Source organism: Puma concolor, chromosome A1 (genome assembly GCF_028749965.1).
Source record: "Puma concolor isolate L17-30 chromosome A1, mPumCon1.1.hap2, whole genome shotgun sequence".
Lineage (NCBI taxonomy): Eukaryota > Metazoa > Chordata > Mammalia > Carnivora > Felidae > Puma > Puma concolor.
Genome location: NC_141667.1, coordinates 77321788 through 77344885, shown reverse-complemented (window position 1 = coordinate 77344885; position 23098 = coordinate 77321788). Strand labels below are relative to the sequence as shown.

The window sequence follows — 23098 nt, the reverse complement described above, 5'->3', positions numbered from 1 at the left end:
GGAAAGGTTTTCTCCAGTATATGATAAACTTCCATACATTAAATCTACCCCTTGTCTGATGTTTTGAATTCCCATGTCTACTAAATGAAGAACTTGGTTATAAACACAGATGAGAATGGTCTCTTAGTATCAAATTTGTATTGTTCTATGAGTAAAGGACTCACTAGTTAAGAAACTTAGATAGTTATAGAGTTCAGCAATTTTAAATAGGTGGATACACTGCTGGACTTCTCAGAATCTTAAACTATCAGAGGAGAGTACAGAGATTAATTAATCTAATATATCTGCCCACAAAGTGAAAACCAAATTACACTTCTGGAATATTAAGTGAAAAAAAAATTTAATTAAATCAAGCAAAATACACACACTCACAACCACTCACAGGAGTCATGAAGAGGCAAGGCAAGAGAGTTAGAAGTCAGATCCAGATGATCTAACTTAAGAATAATAGTAGTGACAAAAAAGAGAAAAGTACCTGAATGAAAACATTCAATAATTTTTAAAAATAATAATGGCAGAAAACATTTAAATCTTCAGGTTTAAAAAGATAATGGATTTCTAGCAAGAATTAATGGGAAAAAAAAAAAAAACACATACTTAGGCATAACCTAATATATTGCCTGAAATCAAAGATAGATGGAAATAAAAATGAATCATACTAACTTGGATGGAACTTCTCAACCACAACACATTTAACTAGAAAGGAGTAAGATAACATCCACAGAATTCTGGGACTAAAAGAGTATGATCAGAAAAGGTCCATTTAGTCAGAAATATCATTCAGTCTTCAAGGATACTTAGATGCTACTCTGTCTGAGGAAAACTAGCAATAAAATACTGAATCCAGAGGGATCTGAATCAGAATTGAGACCTCAAAGCATGAAACCATAAGAATAAAAAAAAAAAAGCAGTAATATACATAAAAATGGTAATATACATAACAATTTATAAAATAAATAGAAATATATGACATAGAACATAACTATTACAAAAGAAAATCGTTGTTGGGATTAAAAATCATGAACAATGTCAGAAAAACACAAGAATGTGCCTGCATGGGAGGGAATAGAGTTAAAAGGTAAGATTAATCAATTAAAAACATTTCAGGCTTTCATTTAAGGAGGAAAATGAAAATGATTGAGAAGGAAATAATTTCAAATCTTGAAAAGGTAAAATTACAAACTCCTGTATGTACAAAACTTCTATGATGCTAAATGAAAGAATGTTTTTCTGTGCAAATACAACAGAACAGACCATAACACTTGTTTCTTTAATCTCAAATTCAAACCAAGTAACCACTAACTGCCACCTATTTCACAAGGGAAAAATACTGGTTAGACATTCTCTAATATATATTTATAATTTAGTGATAACTGATCTATTACATAAAGGAAGTGGCATGGAATAACGAACTATAGTGCTAAAGAGAAACCACTGAATATTGATATTGTCATTAAGACAACTCATGTTCTTTCAACCATTCTATCCTGGAATAGTTCTCATTTACTCAAAGCATAATAAAACTAAATCTGAGGAGTTATTTATTTATAAGAGCTAGAATTATAATAAGTAAGCAAAAATGCATTGTGAAAATATGTATATATATACTTATTTATATGTATATATAATATAAATATCTACCTATATATATGGAGGAGGGTGTGTGTGTATATGTGTGTGTGTGTGTGTGTGTGTGTGTGTGTGTGTGTGTGTGTGTGTGAGAGAGAGAAAGAGAGAGAGAGAGAGCAAGCCTGTATGTGTATAGTGTTATTTTACCTTTAGGGCAGCTGGAAAATCTTTAAAGCTTGTTCCAAAACTCTCCTCGGTGTCTTTTAAGGAACTACTCTTATCCTGGTGAGTCTGGGAAATTCTTTCACCTTGAATTTTTGCAGTACCTAAAAAAAACAGTAAATGTACTTCTTCTATCACTTCATTCTTCATTTTTTTAATGCTTACTTTTAATTTTTTTTAAATTTTTTATTCTGAAGTTAGTTAACCTACAGTGTAGTCTTGGGTTCAGGAGTAGAACCCAGCAATTCATCACTTACATATAACACCCAGTGCTCATTCCAACAAGTGCCTTCCTCAATGCCCATCACCCATTTATCCCACCTGCCCCACCCCCATCAACCCTTAGTTTGTGCTCTGTATTTGAGTCTCTTATGGTTTGCCTCCCTCTGTTTTTATCTTATTTTTCCTTCCCTTCCCCTATGATCATCTCTTAATTTTCTCAAATTCCACGAGTGAAATCATGTGATATCTGTCTTTCTCTGACTGACTTATTTCGCCTAGCATAATACCCTCCAGTTTCATCCATGTTGTTGCAAATGGCAACATTTCATTCTTTTTCATCCCTGAGTAGTATTCCATTCCAGTGTGTGTGTGTGTGTGTGTGTGTGTGTGTGTGTGTGTGTGTGTGTGTGTGTGTGTATATATATGCATACATACATACCACATCTTCTTAATCCATTCATCAGTTGATGTATTTTAGGGCTCTTTCCAAGCTTTGGCTATTGTTGACAGCACTACTATAAACATTGGGATGTATGTGCCCCTTCAAATCAGCATTTTTGTATCCTTTGGATAAATTCCTAGTAGTGCAATTGCTGGGTTGTAGGGGAATTCTGTTTTTAATTTTTTTGAGGAACCTCCACACTGTTTTCCAGAGTGGCTACACCAGTTTGCATTCCCACCAACAGTGCAACAGGTTCCCCTTTCTCCCTATACTTGCCAATACTTCTTTCTTATTTTGTTAATTTTAGCCATTCTGACTGGTGTGAGGTTGTATCTCATTGTGGTTTTGATTTGTATTTCCCTGATGATGAGTGCTTTTAAGCATCTTTTCAGGTATCTGTTTGCCATCTGGATGTCTTCTTTGGAAAACTGTTTATTCGCCCCATTTTTTCACTAGATTATTTGTTTTGGGGGTGTTGAGTTTGGAAATGCTTACTTTTTAACTGACACACACTTCTACAAGTTTATAAAACCATAACATAAGAAGTCAGTTCCTCTGTCAACAAAATTGCACAAACATTTACGTATATAATTTTTTCTGAGAGCTAGAATTATTACTATCAGCTAAGGAAGTTCCAACCAGTCTAAAAATTAAGATGAGACAATTCTGTTCCAACGATATATTTATCCTCTTTATTTAAAAATATCTCTTAGGGGCGCCTGGGTGGCTCAGTCGGTTAAGTGGCCGACTTCGACTCAGGTCATGATCTCACAGCCCGTGAGTTCGAGCCCCACGTTGGGCTCTGTGCTGACAGCTCAGAGCCTGGAGCCTGTTTCGGATTCTGTGTCTCCCTCTCTCTGACCCTCCCCCGTTCATGCTCTGTCTCTCTCGGTCTCAAAAACAAATAAACGTTAAAAAATAAAATAAAATAAAAAAATAAAAATATCTCTTAAATTCTTTTCTTCTTTTTGAATGGCTCTCTTTTTCATCCATTATATATTAAACAATGTATGTTCGAGGTTCTTTTCTTTTACTCTCTTAAGTTCTTTTTTTTTTTTTCATTTTTTTTGATGTTTATTTTTGAGAGAGAAAGAGACAGAGCACGAGTGGGGGGAGGGCAGAGACAGAGGCAGACATAGAATCCGAAGCAGGCTCCAGGATCTGAGCTGTCAGCACAGAGCCCGACATGGAGCTTGAACCCACGAACTGTGAGATCATGACCTGAGCTGAAGTTGTACGCTTAACCGACTGAGCCACCCAGGTGCCCCTACTCTCTTTAATTCTAACATGCTTCACAGATGAAGTATTTACCATGTATTATCATGTCTCTTTGATTTTTAATAATGGTACTGTGAATAAATCTGAGAAAACAGTCAATACATGGAATTATAAGTTGGATGGCCCGGGGTAGACAGGAATCAGTGAGACCAACTACTTCTACTCTGCCAACTTTTCTTTTGCCCATTCCCAAAGTTAATCATCTACCTTTTACATGTAATAGAAACAACTATTTCATCTTCACCCTAGAGAAAAATACTTTTATAGATAATTTGAACTACATGATTATATAGAAGCAAAGTTTTCCAGAGAAGGGGAATGGATGGATATTCTTTTCTATTAATCTTTTCTTTTTGGACAAACTGTCGAATATTGAAATATGGTGAAAAGTGAGTATACTACAGCATTACTTTTATGACAATTGGAAAAAAAGTACTTGTTCTCTCATCAACAAATAACATCAATGATTTAAGGCAGATTAATTATTGGGTAGTGAGTAACTGAATACAAACCAATAGTTTGAAAGATACTTGTACTTTGCATATACATAAAGCAAGATTCCAGACAACACACAGGAAACAAATTTAGTTAAGTATACAGTAAGAAAGTGCCTATGTACAGTTTTATTGATTTTATTAACTGGAAATAAAGGAAAACCATAAGTATTAAGATTGCTACCCAGTATTTCCTAAAGACAAATGTTCAAAAGTTTGCATAGGCAGACAACTGAAATTCTATAGAACAATGAATTTTCTAGGGTTCTTATCAACTATACAAAAAGCAACAGTTGGCCTAGAATTGGAATAAAACTCTTTGATTTTAACAAAAATGAATACCTGGTAAATGTTTTGGGAAGCTTAAAAAAGGAATGATCAAAGACCAAGCAAAGAGCCAACACAGAAGAAATCCAATCCACCATGCCCCCAGCCATCGTGGATCATCTTCAGTAATATCTATGCTATACAACAGAAAAACAAAATGTAAAAGTCAACTTTACCTTGTTCACTAAAATTTAATTATGATAACTATACTTTGTAATTCAAGTACATATATAGGGGAATATTATTACAACATTCAACATTTAAAGCAGAGTCACTGTGATGAATCAGACAACAGAAAGCAGGCATAAATGAAAACTATAATAATGGTTTACAAAGTATATCAAAATGGCACTATGACATAAAAGTGTAAAATATTTAAGAGTAAATATATATATGCTAAATATCTGAAAGCATACATAGAATTTCTAAACTACCTTATTTGGCTAAGTTTTTCTTCTCAACTATATTGAATACATCTTATAACAAATCACTGATCTGTGTTAAAAGCACATACACTGTGTCTTAAGGCATTCACTTAAACATAAAATTCGTTTTATTTATTTATTTATTGAGGTGTAACTGGCATACAATATTATATTAGTTTCAGGTATACAATATAATGTGATATTACCATATATTACAAAATGATCACATTAAGTCTAACATCTTAGCTGCAGAAGTATTTTTCTTGTTTTGAGAACTTACAAGATTTACTGTCTTAGCAACTTTCCAATATTCAGTACAGTATTACTAACTATAGTCATTGTGTTGTATATTACATCCCATGACTCATATATAACTGTAAGCTTGTACCTTTTGACTCCCTTTACCCATTTCACCCATCCCCCACCTATAACATATAACATATCCAAATGGTAGCCATAAATTTGTTCTCTGCATCTACGGGCTTTTTTGTTTGTTTGTTTCGTTTTTTTTTTTTAGATTTTACATATATATGAAATCATATAGTATTTGTCTTTCTCTGTCCGACTGTAAAGTTCTTCTTAAAGTAATTTCTTAAGTTTTATAACCGTTCCCATCATTTTAGATCAAGATATTTCTGGGGCTCCTAGGTGGCTCAGTCAATTGAAGGTCCAACTCTTGATCTCAGCTCAGGCCTTGATATCAGAGTCATGAGTTCAAGCCCCACACTGGGCTCCATGCTGGGCATGGAGTCTACTTTAAAAAAAAAAAAAAAAAAAAAAAAAAAAGGTTTCCCTCCCAAACACACCATTACTACAACTCATGTAATTCTCCACTGAAATTAAAAACCTTTCTTAAAAACCCAGCTCTCTGTTTCAAGGACTTCATCTGCACATCTTCTTATATAGTTTCTAAAAATTAACCTGGGACTAACAGCTCAAAGAGCAAATCACATATCCATGACCACATTTTCTATTCATTACTCACAGTCACACAAAGGAATGCGCAGTTTTGATTCCTAGTGGTAAAATGAGAAAATATGGACTCACCAAAGGTTACTGACTTTTCTATATTCCGGAAAAAGAGAAGGTAACTCAGTGGTTAAAAGGAAGATTTGGGAGTCAAAGGTCTACTTGGATTTATGTCTTAGCCACTTAACAACCTCTGTATATCAACTACCTTATAGGATTATTAAGAGAATTAAATGAAGAAGTATGTAAAATAATGTAACACACAAAACCTATAAAAAACTATAGAAAATAGTATGGGATAAATAAATATTACCTCTTATTATCCTCTATGGCCAGAGCTGAAACCACACAATTGCAATTCTTATGACCATATCAAAGCTACTACAGCACTTAGTTTAAGAATCATAGACTTTTGAGACTTTTCAGGCTATCTACATCCAGCTAAATCTACTAAAAGCACAACTAATTTTGATTAAATTCTTCATTCTGAGCAATGCATGAAGTCCTAGAGGTGTATTTTGAAAATTTTCAGATGACTATTAAGCATCCTTATTTATGAATAAATTTATTATACTAAGGGGTGGTATGGCATTAATTCATGAAGTACAGATAAAGTATTATATAAATATTGTGTGTATTCAGTTCTGTTTCCTGAAAAATCCCTCACGTTATCTGAGGAAATTCTTTGAAAACGTTCTATGATGTTAACATTATTAAAATAAAATAAACATATAAAAGAAAAAGAGATGTCGCCTTGCCTTTGTCCCATGTTCACATCAATGTACATGCTTAGCAGCTGTCCTCCCAACACATAACCAATAGCAGGGCCTAATACTGACATAGAATAGCCAATTCCTGGAAGAACAAAGACATTGACGATAGTCAACTGTACAATTGTGCTTTGAAAAGCTTACAGCAGTGAAGACAAATATTTTACACTAGAAAAATCATGAAATGATTAGAATTACACCAAAATTACACATTTTCAGTAAAAAAATACCATTGAATAGTACTTGTCAAGTCAAACAGCTTAAAAAATATTTTAAAAATAAATATAAAACATTTTAAATATAAATATTTATGTAATTCAGTGTATAAATTGTTAGACTGCAATAATTGCAATAAATCTAACAACTATAAATTCATGGAAAGTTACATTACGTTACTTGGTGGCAGAGGTAGTGCATCTACTACTACCCTTTGTGGATGGTGATATTAGTTACTGTTCACAATTCTTATGGAAAAAATGATGTGAAATGAGAAGCCTTTTCTATTGTGTAGACACTCCAAAAGCAATCTGTATTTTGCACTACAGCAGCTGATTTTAAAACCTGGATCTGGTCATTAGTCTGTTTCATAAAAGTAAGCCATTAATTTAAATTCCTGCACTTAGTGAATCTTCCACTTTAACTTGCAGCAGAATTAAACTAACTTATTTCTCTGATACTTAAATTTTTGCCATACATAACATTTAAATTTTCACCAAAAAAGATGTGTACATTAATTAGTATCTTCATATATTACCACTTTCTGAATTTTTTATTAATTGCTGAGATTCTCATTCTCATATACAAAAGAACAAAATATAACATATCCAAAGTTAAGCATGTGTCAATGGCAAAAATGACTTATATACTTGACCAAGTCTCCAAAGTAGAAGCCATGCAAGATGATCTGGAAACATATAAGAATTCTGAAGGACCAGAGTCAAGATTCTGAAGAGGGACATCTAAAAAAATGGGACTGATTTTTTTCCTACATATAGTGGCTGATTCTACAAGAGACACTGGGGGTTAGCAATCCTTGGTAGTGTCTGGGAAGGAGGGAAACCAAAGTTGTAGTTCAGGGCCCCTAACTTGGAAGTTATTAACTTCCTCTACCCTACATTTTACATTGGCACCTAGGAGGCTATACTCTAAAAGTAAGGGTAAATTACAAATAGACTTGCTCACAAAGTAAATACAGCTTTGCTTCAAATAAACTCAACCTGCGAAGTCAGATAAAGGGCATCCCAGACTGCAGTGTTCCCAAATATATCAGAGATTGGGAGTTTATTAAAAGACAGAGTGGGGTTTGGAGAAAAGTGGTACAAGTATAAAACACCTTTGTCAAAGTGAAATTAAAGAGATCCACAACAGATTCCTCAGAACTTAAGATTACCAACTGGAAAATACAATTAAGTCAGTAAATATTTATCGAGAAGCACAAAAAATAAAAACAAAGGATAAAAAATACAGAAAAGAGTAAGAGATGAAGAATGCATTAAAAATAAAAAGGCTTAGCATACATGTAATTGGAGTTCTAGGAGAGGAGATAATAGGAAAGAAGTTATATTTAAATAAATAATTATAGGAAATATCCTAAAGCCAATGAAAGTACAAAACAACATATAAATCCAAAACATGTAAATCCAAGTCATATAAATCCAAAACAAGTTAAATAAAAGGAATTTTGCACCTATACACATCATGTAAGTAAAACTGAAGAAAATCATATCAAACAGAAAAATCTTAAAAATGCAAACATATATAAGAAACATTGGAAGTGAAAAGACAAAGAAACAGTATTTTTAAAGTACTGAAAAAAAAAATCAACGGTCAATTAGTTATCTATTCCCAGTGAAAATATTTATCAGGGAAAAGCGTTAAAAAAAATTTTTACTGAAAGAGTTCTAGAACCTTTGTGATAAACAGGAATGTGATAAAAATATCAATTAACTTCAGAATTTCATAATATCAAGTTTGCATATAAGGTCATTAGTAGATGAACAGTAAAGGATACTGATAAAAGGAGGAAATTGATAAAAGTGAAGAAATGAAATAATAAACATTAAATTATCAAAAAGAAAGAAAAAAAGGCTAAGAAGAACATAGAGCAAATATGTTTTGCACATGTTAAGATGAAAGATTTAAACACAAAATAACATTAAATGAATTAAAAAGTTGGGATTAAAGAACAAAGATTGTTAACCCAATGAAAGCATCAAAGAAATAAGGGAATAAAGGGTGAATGGCCTGGAAAAGATTGTAAGGATTGAGATGTTACATTAACTACTTTTTTTAATTCACTCTAAAAGGTAGCAAATTTTGATTGTTTTCTTTTTGCCCCTTTTTGCCTTGTTATGTATAAAATTTGTTTCATAGAATAATGTATGCTACCAAAAATAGATACTGTTTTAAAAGAAAGAAAGAATGGAGGAAGATTTTGGAAATGGGGGAAATAAAAAGAGATAAAAAGCATAAAAAAGGAAGTTTTTCACACAACAAAACTTAAATACCCACTAAAAAATACTGGTTATCTGAAATTGAAAAAAAAAATCAGGTATACAAGATACTACAATTAAGTGTTCATATTTTCCTTAACATAAAGAGATAAAATGTGTTTCCCAGTTTTGTTACTTCTGTTGTTTTCCTTTGCTCTCAAAAATTACCATTTGATAAATTCCTACAGTATAAGAGTTAACACAGCAGGCCTGTGACTGTTAACTTTAGAAAGACCTGTTTGCAAGGCTGGCCCTTGGCTGGCATTTGGGATTTATGTAACTGTCCAGAAGGATGCCACCATTCCCTAACTAATTAGGGTGCCTGCCTGACTGCACCTACACTGTACAAGCAGTATGATTTTGCTGACCACTTGTATTCCTTTTAAGAGTCTAGAACTTTTAATACATGCAAGGCAAAGGGTCCCTACATGATCAACCCCCAATAAAATCCTTGGACATTGAACCTGTAATGAACTTAACTGGTAGAAAACATTTCAAACTCCTTGCTGGCAGAATCAATTGTGAACTGTCTGGCTCCACTAGGAGGAAGCTAAATCTTCGAAGCTTGTACCTGGTTTTTGTCTGTACTTTTCCTTTTACTGATTTTCCTTGGCATCCCTCCCTGTAATAATTCACAGCTATGAATATGATTATATGCTAAGTCCAGCAAGTCCTCCCAGAGATTTATCAAATCTGGGACAGTCCTGTGGGCCTCCACTCTACCTACCGTGTTTAAATAATTTTTGTAAAACTTCCTAATTTTGTGTTACTAACACATGAAGATTAAAACTGTTTTATGAGAATTATTGATCAGAAGAGGACTTCAGAAAGGAAATATGCTAAACTGAGAGAGTGAAAAGCATCATTACTAGCTAACTGAAATAAAAGCATTACTAATTAGTAAATGAAAGAGAAGCTATACAGATCAGCTAGAACTTGGAGAGAGAGACAATGAGACTTTGCAGAGAGACCAACACAAAACAAGTAGAGAAAACAACTAGAAGTGTAGTGGTTTTCATATTAAGGAAGAGCCTAAGTAGGTTTAATAGTCTCCATCAGGGCTGCTGTGAACACACTTGACTTCCAGTTACTATAGCAATAAGTTCTTGTTATACACTGAATGTTTGTGTCCCCTCAAATTCCTATGTTTAAACCTGGGATGTAGGTTTCCAGTGTGATGGTAAGAGGTGAGATGTTTGGAACTGATTATGTCATGAGAGCGGAGCCTTCACAAATTAGATTAGTGCCTTTCTAAGAAGATGCCCCAGAAAGCCCTTTCTTACCTGTCTGCCATGTGAGGACACAAGAAAAAGATGGCTGTCTATGAACCAGGAAATGGGCCTCACCAGATCCTGAAACTGTGGGTACCCTGATCTTAGACTTTCCAGCCTCCAGGACCATGAGAAATAAATTTCTGTTGTTTACAAGCCAACCAGTGTATGGTATTCTGTTACAGCAGATTAAAAGAACTAAGGCAGCCCCCTATATTAGAATAATAAACTGATAAGATGAAAACTTACAGAATGTGAAACACATTAATTTGATGTAAGGCCACACACACAGCCTAGTAAACTCTACCTTGCAAGAATATCACAGAAGGAATTTAAGAGAAACTTACGCTACCAAAAATTAGGTTCAGCACTGCCTTTCCCCTCCCCCCCCCCCCCCCCCCCCCAGCCACCAACCCAGAATTGAGCCACACATAACCAGCATTAGTCTGAAATGAAAAGTCCACAGAGTTCTGGGTACTGTCTTGTGGTTTCTTTTGTTGACTCTAGTTAAGTCCATAAAAGATTTAGTAAATCAGGTAGAATGGCCAACTCAATCTCCCCACCCTGTGTAAATTAACCTGGAATTCAATTAATCCAGACAGCCTACTGCTTGGATGGCAGTTCTAGGAGGGCTGGCATGCCCGGAACAGGATATAGAGCGGGATGTCAACAAAACTCATAACCGCATTCAACTGAAGGACATGTGTCAGTAAACAATCAAAAAGAGTAATATTGCTCTATCTAATATTTAATGGAAATTGAATAGAAATGCCTATGAAATTACAACTTTTCATAAGCATTATGTTATGCTTTTACTTATCAATTTAAAAAGCAATGAAATGATACTGAAACATTTATTTTATAGAGAAAACTTACCTATGTAAAGAGAAGACTTGTGTGTGGGCACAGAATCATCAATAAAAGCTGTTCCCAGGGTATAGAGAGGAGTTCCTCCTGTTCCCAGCAAGAGTTGTCCCAAGATGAACACATACAAGTAGTTAGAAAGTGAAGAACTTGAAGAGGTACAACTGGTTCCATTCCTTGTTGCTGAGCAAGTATCTTTGGGGCAAAAAAATTAAATTGTGAATTTACAGAAATTTAATTTATCTATCTGTCTTTATAAATCAGACTTGCCTAACATAACCTTCTTAATCTCTTTCAATCACTTCACTTTATTTTTTAAATACATATATTACTAAAGAACATTTATTAAATATTATGTTAAAATATAGAAAACATAGAACAAAACTGAGAAACATTACTTTAAAAATCATAATTCACAAAGTTGGGGGTAAATTAATGTAAACACAATTGAAGCATGTGGTGCCAGGGAAGGAGTTTTCAAATTAAGAAAAGAAACAAACAAACAAAAAAATTAGCCTTTATTTTTCTTTCCAAGTTATAATACAGTATGAGAACCATAATGAATTCATCAATCAATACCTTAAACACATGTGAAAAGTATACTTAGGTTACAGTATATTTTGGCTAAAACAGTAATTTCTTAATGTTTACAGCAAAGCCATAATATTTGAAGTTATGTCTAATTTTTTACTGCAGCTTGAACTATTTTATTAAATTTATTTTTTGAAGCAACCTTTGGCTCTAGAGGATATTCTTCTGAATATCATCAAACGAAAAATGCTTATCTTTAAGATTTGATTAAAATCTTAAAAATCACACTCAAAGACTGGATATTATAGTAAATCTAGATTTCCTAAACTCACTGGATAATATTAATGAGCAATGATGCTTGTTAAAAATACATTCCCAGCCCAGGACACCTGGGTGGCTCAGGTTGTTAAGCATCTGGCTCTTGATTTAGGCTCAGGTCATGATCTCACAGTCATGGGATCCAACCTTGCATAGGGCTCCCCATTGAGAGTAGAGCCTGCCTGGTCTCTCTCCTTCTCTCTCTACCCTTTCCCTTCTCATGCACTCTCTAAATAAATAAATAAATAAACATTAAAAATACATATATTCCCAGCCCTTTCCCTTTGAATCTGGTGTAATATCTAGGAATCTGCATTTTAACAATGGCCTTAGCTAATTCTATTTTCACTTCCTTAATATCAGATCAAGATTACTTCCTGAATGATGTAAGACCCCCAAAGAACCAATCCTGAAGATTCTTTAACTGATTCATGGCCATCAAACTTTCAGATGCAAATTTTATGTATAAAACATTTTATTTTATTTACTTATTTATTTATTATTTATTTATTTATATTTGACAGAGAGAGAGAGAGAGAACACGCACACAAGTGCGGAGAGGAGCAGAGGAAGAGAGAGAGAGAATCTTAAGCAGGTTCCATTCTCAGCTTGGAACCTGACCATGGAGCTTTATCTTACAACTCTGGGATCATGAGAGAAGCCGAAATCAAGAGTCAGATGTCAACCGACTGAGCCACCCAGGTGCCCTTGCACAAAATACTTATTTTTTTTAATGTAAAATATACCCTATAATTTTGTACATATTCAGATTATAAGAGGTTGATGAATATTCAGGCCGATAATTTGTATCTATAACTGGGCTAAATTTGCATTATTTGTGTTACTTCCTTTGCCATGTCAGATATTTGAACTGTGATTTCTGGTTTCATCATTCACTTTCTTGGAGGTAGTAGATTAGACTAAGAATAATCTAATTATTTGATACATTGCAAAATTGAACATACAGGTATTTCTTATTATTTTTCATATTTTTTTATGATAGGTAAATATATTTTTTACTAATCTGGTAGGTATTTTGACCATGTGAGTATTCTCTGGGGTTTTGGTGTTTGTTTTTTTCCAGAAGAAGTCATACATGAAGTTTCAACATGTTTGTTTAAGTAAATTTTAAATACCACAGAAGATCAAGAGAAAGAGAAAATTCTCCCTTCCCCCACCTGTCTCCACTTTATGATCTTCCATGTAACTCAGAGGGAGGTAATGACCTTTGTTAACAGCTCCTTTTATTTTTTTCAGACACTTTCTCACATATTCACATGTTTCCTATCCATTTACTGTTTTTACACAAGTACAGTCATACTAAACATACTACACCTATACTCAACAACTTCCAATTTTCACTTACATCCTGGTCATCTTTGAAATTTAACTGTATTTAAATTTCTTTGTTGGTACTGTCATAACATTCCATAGCATAAATGTCTTCTAATGTATCTACTTAATCCACAATTTACACTTAAAAATTAATAATTAATAACACATACTGGGGCACCTGGGTGGCTCATTCTGTTAAGCGTTCAACATCAGCTCAGGTCATGATCTCGCAGTTCATGAGTTCAGTTCCATATCACACTGTCGGCTGTCAGCACAGAGCCTGCTACAGATTCTCTGTCTCCCTCCCTCTCTGCCCTCCCCTGCTCACACATGCTCTCTCTCTCACTCAAAAATAAATAACATTTTAAAACAATAACACATATTATTATATTATAAATATATTTAGGTCATTACAAACATGTTGTGATAGGTATTTTTATAATTTCCTTGGCATATTTATGCAAGTCTATATGTAGTAGTTTCCAAAAAGTGGAACTGCTAAGTCAAAGTGTATAAATATTTGTATTTTGATATTGCCAAACTATCTTATCAAAAATTTAAACAAATATGCAATCATACCAGCAACACAGCAACATCTTCCATAATAAAATTAAATTACTACCAATCCCACTGGTTAAAAAATATCAAACACACATATTTTTTTCAATTTAATTTTTAAGGTCATCAATAAGCATTTTTTATTTTATTCGTCACTTACATATTTTTTCTATGAATGTTTCAAATATACTTTCGAGGTCCTAGCTTTGATATTTGCCTTATAAAATCTTCCCTTCTCCAAGATTATGTACATAGTAACATGATTTTATCCTAACATTTTACAGTTGACCTGAGAACGATGCAGGGGTTGGAGCACCAAACGCTGCACAGTTAAAAATCCATGTATAGCTTTTGGCTTCCCAAAACTTTACTAATAGCCTACTTTTGACGAGAACTCTTATTGATAAACAGTTAATTAACACATATTTTGTATGTTACATGTATTGTATATTATTTTCTTACAGTAAAGTAAGCTAGAGAAAAGAAAATCTTAAGAAAGCCATTAGGAAGAGAAAATACATCTCCCGTACTGTATTTATTGAAAAAAAACCTGTGTGTATAAGTAGACTCACACAATTTAAACTCATGTTTTTGTGTTTTTCAATTGTATTTTTAATTCATATGTAATATAGTTTAGTGGGAAAAGACAGAGATGCAGCATTCTGTTGGATTAACCAAAGAGAATCTTTTATTAAAGACACTGTTTTATGTCACTGATCTTTGCAGTCTTTCTCTGGCTCAAATCTCTTGTAATTACTTCTGCTCTCTAAGCCTTGAGATATCAATATCTCAGCCCAGCTATAACCCATTTCACAGTACTGCATAAAAGACTCTTTAATACTTAACATTTTCTTTTATCATTTTCCCCAAGTAAACAAGGCCAAAGATCTACTTATGAACACTACTATATCTAATATACTACTCTATTATTTCTGAATAATTTATTTCTATTGCTTTTCTTAGAATTGATAAAAAGAAATGACATACTAAGCCACAGAAAGGCATGGATGAATCTTAAGTGCATATTGCTAAGTGAAAGAATCCAGCCTGGGGAGGTGAGGTTAAGACAGTGAAGTAGTACGTGGTTGCCTCATCCCTTGAACACGCTAGATAAATATCTAATCATTCTGAACACCCAGGAAATCTATTTGAAGACTGAGGCAACAAACTGCACAACTAGAGGGAAAGATGAGGCTATAATGTAGAAGGCAAAAGGTGTGGAGATGTGATTTAGGGGAGAAAAGGATCATGGGTGCCAGGGAAGAGAGGGGAGCCCTGATCATGGAGAGAGGTGAGAGCCTGAGAGACTGGAGGGGGGTGGGGGGCAGGTAGGAGGAGAGCAGTGTACAGGGGATAGCACAAGAAAAACACTTCCCTAAAAGCATGAACTGGGAAAATGAGAGGGGCTGATTATTGTGAGTTTTTTCAACCAGTGGAGCTCAAAAATTGGAGTTTTAGAAGTCTTCGCTGTGGGGGTGTGAAGCCCAGCAAGTGAAGATGTGCCCCTGTGGAGAAGAATGGAGGAGGCCTGGGAGTAGACAGTGCAATCTGAGGAACCCCTGGGACAAACTGTGAGAAGACAGTTTTTGCTTCTTCAAGTATATCTGGGAGAGATGTCATTACTTCTCAAGGAACGAAAGAGACAGCAGGCTCCACTGCACTGTCTGGTTCCTTAGCATAGGGGAAGAAACACTTGCTAAGGGTGGCAAACTTGGACTCTGTTTTTTTTCTGCATTTTATAATCCACATTCCTGCCTATGGGTATGACTGCACTTCTGGGACAAGCTGGCACCCTCCCCAGTGCAGCAACCCTCTCTGAGAGGACCAGCACAGGTCCACGCCACGCTGGGTCTCTAGAGTTTGGAGTTCTAAAACTCAGTGTGCCTGAGATAAAACACAGGTGCACTGCACTGCTGGGAAGGCAGATAGTCCAGATACAGACAGGGTGAAGGTAGGAATTTGAGGGAAGCCTGGGAGACATGAGGAAGAATGTTTGCTCTTCTGTAAAGGCTTCCCGGACAATGGTGGGATCGAGCTCCCCTCCCTGGGGAGGAAGGAGAGGGCTGGCACCATTTCTCTCAACCACCCATCAGCATGGACTGACTTTGTGGAGCAAAACAGCACCAATAATGAAGACCTTAGCCACTACACCAAGTCCCACACCTCTGCACTCTGCAGGTGCTTCTTTACTAGGGCAAGTGTGCCTGAGAACCAAAATAGTGGGTCCTTCCCCCGAGAAGACCAGCACAAACTTCCCCCCACACACCAAGTCAACCGACCACAGAGTGCTGCAAAGCTTCAGCTCTAGTGGAAACAGGATATAGTCTCTTTTAACAAGCAGACCAGACAGAGCATACCTAGTTAAAACCCACCATCCTCTGGACAAGATCCAAATACTTCCCATTGCAGGCAAGGAAAACCCTGCAGAAGACTGCCCTAAAAAAGAGCAGACAAAACACAGCAGCAGAGTGCACACAGCATACACTAGACACACTTCTTGAAGCACCAGGCCCTAACAGTATATGACCTCTTCTTCACAAAGGCATTTTTGTCAGGAGCAGAAAACACAGCAGGTTTTCATAACCAGACAAGAAGACAGAGACCTAGACAAAATGCCAAGATGCAGGAATTCATCCTAAAAGAAAGAATAATAAAAGGTCACAGCCAGGGATCTAATAAAAGAAGATATATGTAGAGGTGCCTGGGTAGCTAGATCAGTTAAATATCCGACTTCAGCTCAGGTCATGATCTCATGGTTCATGAGGTCGAGCCCCACATCAGGTTCTTGGTTGTTAGTGCAGAGCCTGCTTCAGATCCTCTGTCTCTGTGTGCCCCTCCCCGACTTGTTCTTTTACTCTCTCTCTCTCAAAAACAAATAAAAACATTAAAAAAAAATATATAAGTAATATATCTGATCCAGAATTTAAAACAACAATCATAATGACACTATCTGGGCCTGAGAAAAGCATAGAAGACACCAGGAGTCCCTTACTGCAGAAATAAAAGACCTAAAAACTAGTCAGGCCTAAAAAAAAAGTTATAACCAAGATGCGAAATCAACCGGATATAATAACCACAGGATAGGAGAAGCAGAGGAATTAAGTGATACAGAAGATAAAATTATGGAAAATAATGAAGCTAAAAAGAAGAGGAAAAGAAAAATACTGGATCACAAATGTAAACTCAGGGAACTCAGCAAAGCCATAAAGCATAATAACATTCCTATCTTAGGAGTCCCAAAAGGAGAGGAAAACAGAAGAGAGCAGAAAGTTTATTTGAGCAAATTATACCTGGATATTTCCTTAATCTGGGGAAGGAAGCAGACATCCAAATCCAAGCACAGAGACCTCTCATTAAAATCAATAAAAGCAGGCCAACACCAAGACATACATAGTAAAATTTGCAAAATACGGACATAAGGAAAAGTCCTAAAAGCAGCAAGGGAAAAGAAATCCCTACCTTACAAGGGAAGACATATAAGGTTAGCAGCAGACCTATCAATAGAAACTTGGCCGGCCTGAAGGGAGTGACATGATATAGTCAACATGCTGAATGGTAAAAATATGTAGGCAAGAATACTTTATACAGCAAGGCTGTCATTCAGAATAGAAGGAGAGATACAGAGTTTCCCAGACAAACAAAAACTAAAGGAGTTCATGACCACTACACCAGCCTTGCAAGAACTGTTATAAGGGACTCTTTGAATGGGGAAAAAAAAAAAGTGGCAAAGACTACAAAGGAACACAGAAAATCACCAGAAACAACGACTTTACAGGTAATACAATGGCCTAAATTAATATCTATCAATAATCACTCTGAATGTAAACGTACTAAATGCTCCCCTTAAAACATAGAGAGTATCAGAATGGGGAAAAAAAAAAGATCCATAAATATACTGGCTACAAAAGACTCATTTTAGAACTAAAGACACCTGTAGATTAAAAGTGAAGGCATAAACAACCATTTAAAATGCTAATGGACATCAAAAGAAAGCTGGGATAGCCCTACTTATATCAGACAAACTAGATTTTAAACCAAAGACTATAACAAGAGATGAAGACGGGCACTATATCATAATAAAGGGGTCTATCCAACAAGATCTAATAATTGTAAATACTTATGCCCCCAACTTGTAAGAACACAAATATATAAATCATTTAATCACAAGCATAAAGAATTTTATTCAGTAATAGTAGGGGATTTTAATACTCACTTACATAAATGTAAAAATCATCTAACCAGAAGATCAACAAGAAAACCATGGCTTTGAATAACACACTGGACCAGATTGACCTAACAGATACTTTCAGAACATTTTATCTTAAAGCAGCAGACTATACACTCTTTTTGAGCACATATGGGACATTCTACAGAATAAATCACATACTGGGTCATAAATCAGGCCTGAATAAATACAAAAAGACTGAGATTATACCATGCATATTTTCCTACCTATGAAACTTGAAGTCAACCACAGGAAAAAGTTCAGAAAGACCAAATACATGAAGGTTAAAGGACATCCTACTAAAAATGAATGGGTTAACCAAGAAATTAAAGAAGAAATTAAAAAATACATGGAAACAAATGAAAAATGAAAACACAATGGTCCAAAATCTTTGGGATGTAGCCAAAGCAGTCATTAAGAGGTAAGTATATAGCAATATATAGTATATAGCAATATAGTATAAAGGTTTATCTCAAGAAGCAAGAAAAATATCAAATAAATAACCTAACCTTACAATTAAGGGAGCTAGAAAAGGAGCAACAAATGAAGCCTAAAGCCAGCAGAAGAAAGGAAATAATAAAGATTCGAGTAGAAATAAATAATATAGAAACAAACAAACAAACAAAAAACAGTAGAATAGATCAATGAAACAAGGAGCTGGTTCTTTGAAAAAAATTAATAAAATTAATAAACCCCAAGCCAGACTTATCAAAAAGAAGAGTGAAAGGATCCAAATAAATAAAATCACAAATGAGAGAGGAAAGATCTCAACCAACATCACAGAAATACAAACAATTATAAGAGAATATTATGGAAAATTATATGCCAACAAATTGGCCAATCTGGAAGAAATGGATAAATTCCTAGAAACACATAAACTACCAAAACTAAAACAGGAAGAAACATAAAATTTGAATGGATCGATAACCAGCAAAAAAGTCAGTGTAATTAAAAATCTCTCAACAAAAGTCCAGGGCCAGATGGCTTCCCAGGAGAATTATACCAAACATTTAAAGAAGAGTTAATACATATTCTTATCAGTTTTCCAAAAAATAGAAATGGAAGAAAAACCCAAACTCATTCTACCAGGCCAGCATTACCTTAATTCCAAAACCAAAGACCCCACTAAAAATGAGAATTACAGGCCAATATCCCTGATGCACATGGATTCAACAATTCTCAACAAGATACCAGCAAATCGAATCCAACAGTACATTAAAAGAATTATTCACCATGAACAAGTGGGATTTATTCCCAGGTAAAGGTGATTCAATATTTTCAAATCAATCGATGTGATACACCACATTAATAAAAGGATAAGAATAAAATGATCCTCTCAGTAGATGTAGAAAAAGCATTTGACAAAGTAAAGCATCCATTATTAATAAATACCCTCAATAAAGTAGGGATAGAAGGAACATACCTCAACATCATAAAGGCCATATACAAAAGACCCACAGCTAATATCATCCTCAATGGGGAAAAACTAGTTTTCCTCCACAGTCAGGAACAAGAGGAGGACATCCACTCTCACCATTGTTATTTAACATAGTACTGGAAGTTCTAGCCTCAGCAATCAGAAAACAAAAAGAAATAAAAAGGCATCCCAACTGGCAAGGAAGAAGTAAAACTTTCACTGTTTTCACACAACATGAAACTCTATGTAGAAAACCTGAAAGACTACAAAATATGCTAGAACTAATACACAAATTCAGTTAAAATCACATGATACAAATAAACATACAGAAATATGCTGCATTTCTATATGCTAATAATGAAGCATCAGAAAGAGAAATCGGGGAATCGATTCCATTTACAATTGCACCATAAACCATATGATACTTTAGAAATAAACATAACCAAAAAGGTAAAAGATTATCCAGACTCTGAAAACTATAAAACACTGATAAAAGAACCTGAAGAGGACACAAAGAAATGGAAAAACACTCCATGCTCATGGACTGAAAGAACAAATATTGTTAAAATGTCTATACTATCCAAAGCAATACATACATTTAAATGCAATCCCTATCAAAATACCCCCAGAATTTTTCACAGAGCTAAAACAAAAAATCCTAAAATTTGTATGGAACCACAAAAGACCCTGAATAGCCAAAGCAATCTTTTAAAAGAAAAGCAAAGCTGGAGGCATCACAATTCCAGACTCCAAGCTATATTACAAAGCTGTAGCCATCCAGACCATATGATACTGGCATTAAAAAAGACACATACAGACCAATGGAACAGACTATAAAACCCAGAAATGGACCCACAACTATATGGTCAACTAAGCGGGAAAGAATATCCAATGGAAAAAAGTCTTTTCAGCAAATGGTGCTGGGAAAATTGGACAGTGACATGCAGAACAATGAAACTGGACCCCTTTCTTACACTATACACAAAAATAAATTCAAAATGGATGAAAGACCTAAGTGTAAGACGGGAAACCATCAAACTCCTAGACAAAAACACAGGCAGAAACCTCTTCAACCTCAGCGGCAGCAACTTACTCCTAGACATGTCTCTGGAGGCAAGGGAAACAAAAGCAAAAGTGAAGCAATGGAACCTCATTAAGATAAAATGTTTCTGCACAGTGAAGGAAACAATCAACAAATAAAACTAAAAGGCAACTGATGGAATAGAAGATATTTGCAAGTGACGTATCTCATAAAGGGTTAGTTTCCAAAATCTATAACTTATCAAACTCAACACCCAAAAAACAAACAATCCAGTGAAGAAATGGGCAGAAGACATGAATAGACATTTTTCCAAAGAAGACATCCAGGTGGCTAATAGACATATGAAAAGATGCTTAACATCACTCATCATCAGGGAAATACAAATCAAACCTACTATGAGATACCACCTCATACCTGTAAGAATGGCTAAAATTAACAACACAGGAAACAACGGATGTTGGTAAGGATGCAAAGAAAGGGGAACCCTCTTACACTGTTGGTGGGAATGCAAACTGGTACAACCACTCTGGAAAACAGTATTGAGGTTCCTCAAAACATTAGAAATAGAACTACTCTACAAGCCAGCTATTGCACTACTAGGTGTTTACTCAAAGGATATAAAAATATTGATTCAAAGGGACACATGTACCCCGATGTTTACAGCAGAATTATCAACAAGAGTTAAATTATGAAAAGAGCCCAAATGTCCACTGACTGATGAATGGATAAAGAAGATGTGGTATATACATATACAATAGAATATTATGCAGCCATAAAAAAAAAGAACGAACCTTGCCATTTGCAACCACATGGATAGAGCCAGATTGTATTATGCTAAGTGAAGTAAGTCAAAGAAAGACAAATACCATGATTTCATTCAACTGGAATGTAAGAAACAAAACAAACAAACATAGGAAAAGAAGAAAAAAAGAGAGGGAAGCAAACCATAAGAGACTCTTAACTATAGAAAACAAACAGGGTTGATAGACATGGGTGGGAAATGGCCTAATGAGTGATGGGTATTAAAGACCGCACTTGTGATGAGCATCTAAGTGATGAACCCTTAAATTATACTTCTGAGCCCAATTTAACTCTATATATTAACTAATTAGAATTTAAATAAAAATTTGAAAAAAAAAAAAAAAGAAAAGAAAAAGGGCATTAGAAAAAAGTTAGGGAAACCTGAATGAAGTATGGACATCAAGTAATAAGTATAAACATTAAGAGATGATATATCAACACTAGTTCATTAATCATTAAAAATATAGCATACAAAGTAATATCTTAATGATAGGGGGAAATTGAGGCACCTGGGTTGCTCAGTCCATTGAGTGCCTACTCTTGATTTTGGTTCAGGTCATATTCCAAGGGCTGTGGGATGGAGCCCCATGTCAGACTCCATGCTGAGTATAGAGCCTGCTTAAGATTTTCTCTTTCCCTCTGTCCCTTTCTCCCACTTGCCTTCTCTCTCTCTCTACAATAAAGTTTAAAAAATAATAATAGAGGGAAATGGTTGTGGTATATTTGGTATATTTGGAAATTCTCTCATACCTAATACTACCTTCACAATTATTCTGTATATCTAAAATTGTTCTAAGCAGTGTGGAGGTTCCTCAGAAAATTAAAAATAGACCTACCCTATGACCCAGCAATAGCACTGCTAGGAATTTATCCAAGCGACACAGGAGTACTGATGCATAGGGGCACTTGTACCCCAATGTTCATAGCAGCACTCTCAACAATAGCCAAATTATGGAAAGAGCCTAAATGTCCATCAACTGATGAATGGATAAAGAAATTGTGGTTTATATACACAATGGAGTACTACGTGGCAATGAGAAAAAATGAAATATGGCCTTTTGTAGCAACGTGGATGGAACTGGAGAGTGTGATGCTAAGTGAAATAAGCCATACAGAGAAAGACAGATACCATATGGTTTCACTCTTATGTGGATCCTGAGAAACTTAACAGAAACCCATGGGGGAGGGGAAGGAAAAAAAAAAAAAAAGAGGTTAGAGTGGGAGAGAGCCAAAGCATAAGAGACTGTTGAGAACTGAGAACAAACTAAGGATTGATGGGGGGTGGGAGGGAGGAGAGGGTGGGTGATGGGTACTGAGGAGGGCACCTTTTGGGATGAGCACTGGGTGTTGTATGGAAACCAATTTGACAATAAATTTCATATATAAATAAAAAAAAATAATAAAAATAAAAAAAAAATTTAAAAAAAATTGTTCTAAATACCAAGTTTAGTAAAAAAAAAAAATTACAATTACAACTAAAGTCTTACACTTTCATAAAAATTAAAAATTAAAATATACAGCAACAA

At 34.8% G+C, this 23098-nt stretch overlaps 1 protein-coding gene across 2 annotated transcripts in view; it reads right to left on the bottom strand.

Moving 5' to 3' along the window:
- SLCO4C1 (solute carrier organic anion transporter family member 4C1) overlaps positions 1-23098 on the bottom strand; it is a 77042-nt gene that overhangs the window by 23419 nt on the left and 30525 nt on the right. For both annotated transcript variants that reach the window (XM_025924531.2, XM_086691152.1), the window contains exons 3-6: positions 11358-11540; positions 6707-6803; positions 4570-4691; positions 1777-1895 (exon numbers count right to left, since the gene is read on the bottom strand). In XM_025924531.2, coding sequence (XP_025780316.1) covers positions 1777-1895; positions 4570-4691; positions 6707-6803; positions 11358-11540 — 521 coding nt within the window. The remainder of the gene's footprint in view (positions 1-1776; positions 1896-4569; positions 4692-6706; positions 6804-11357; positions 11541-23098) is intronic.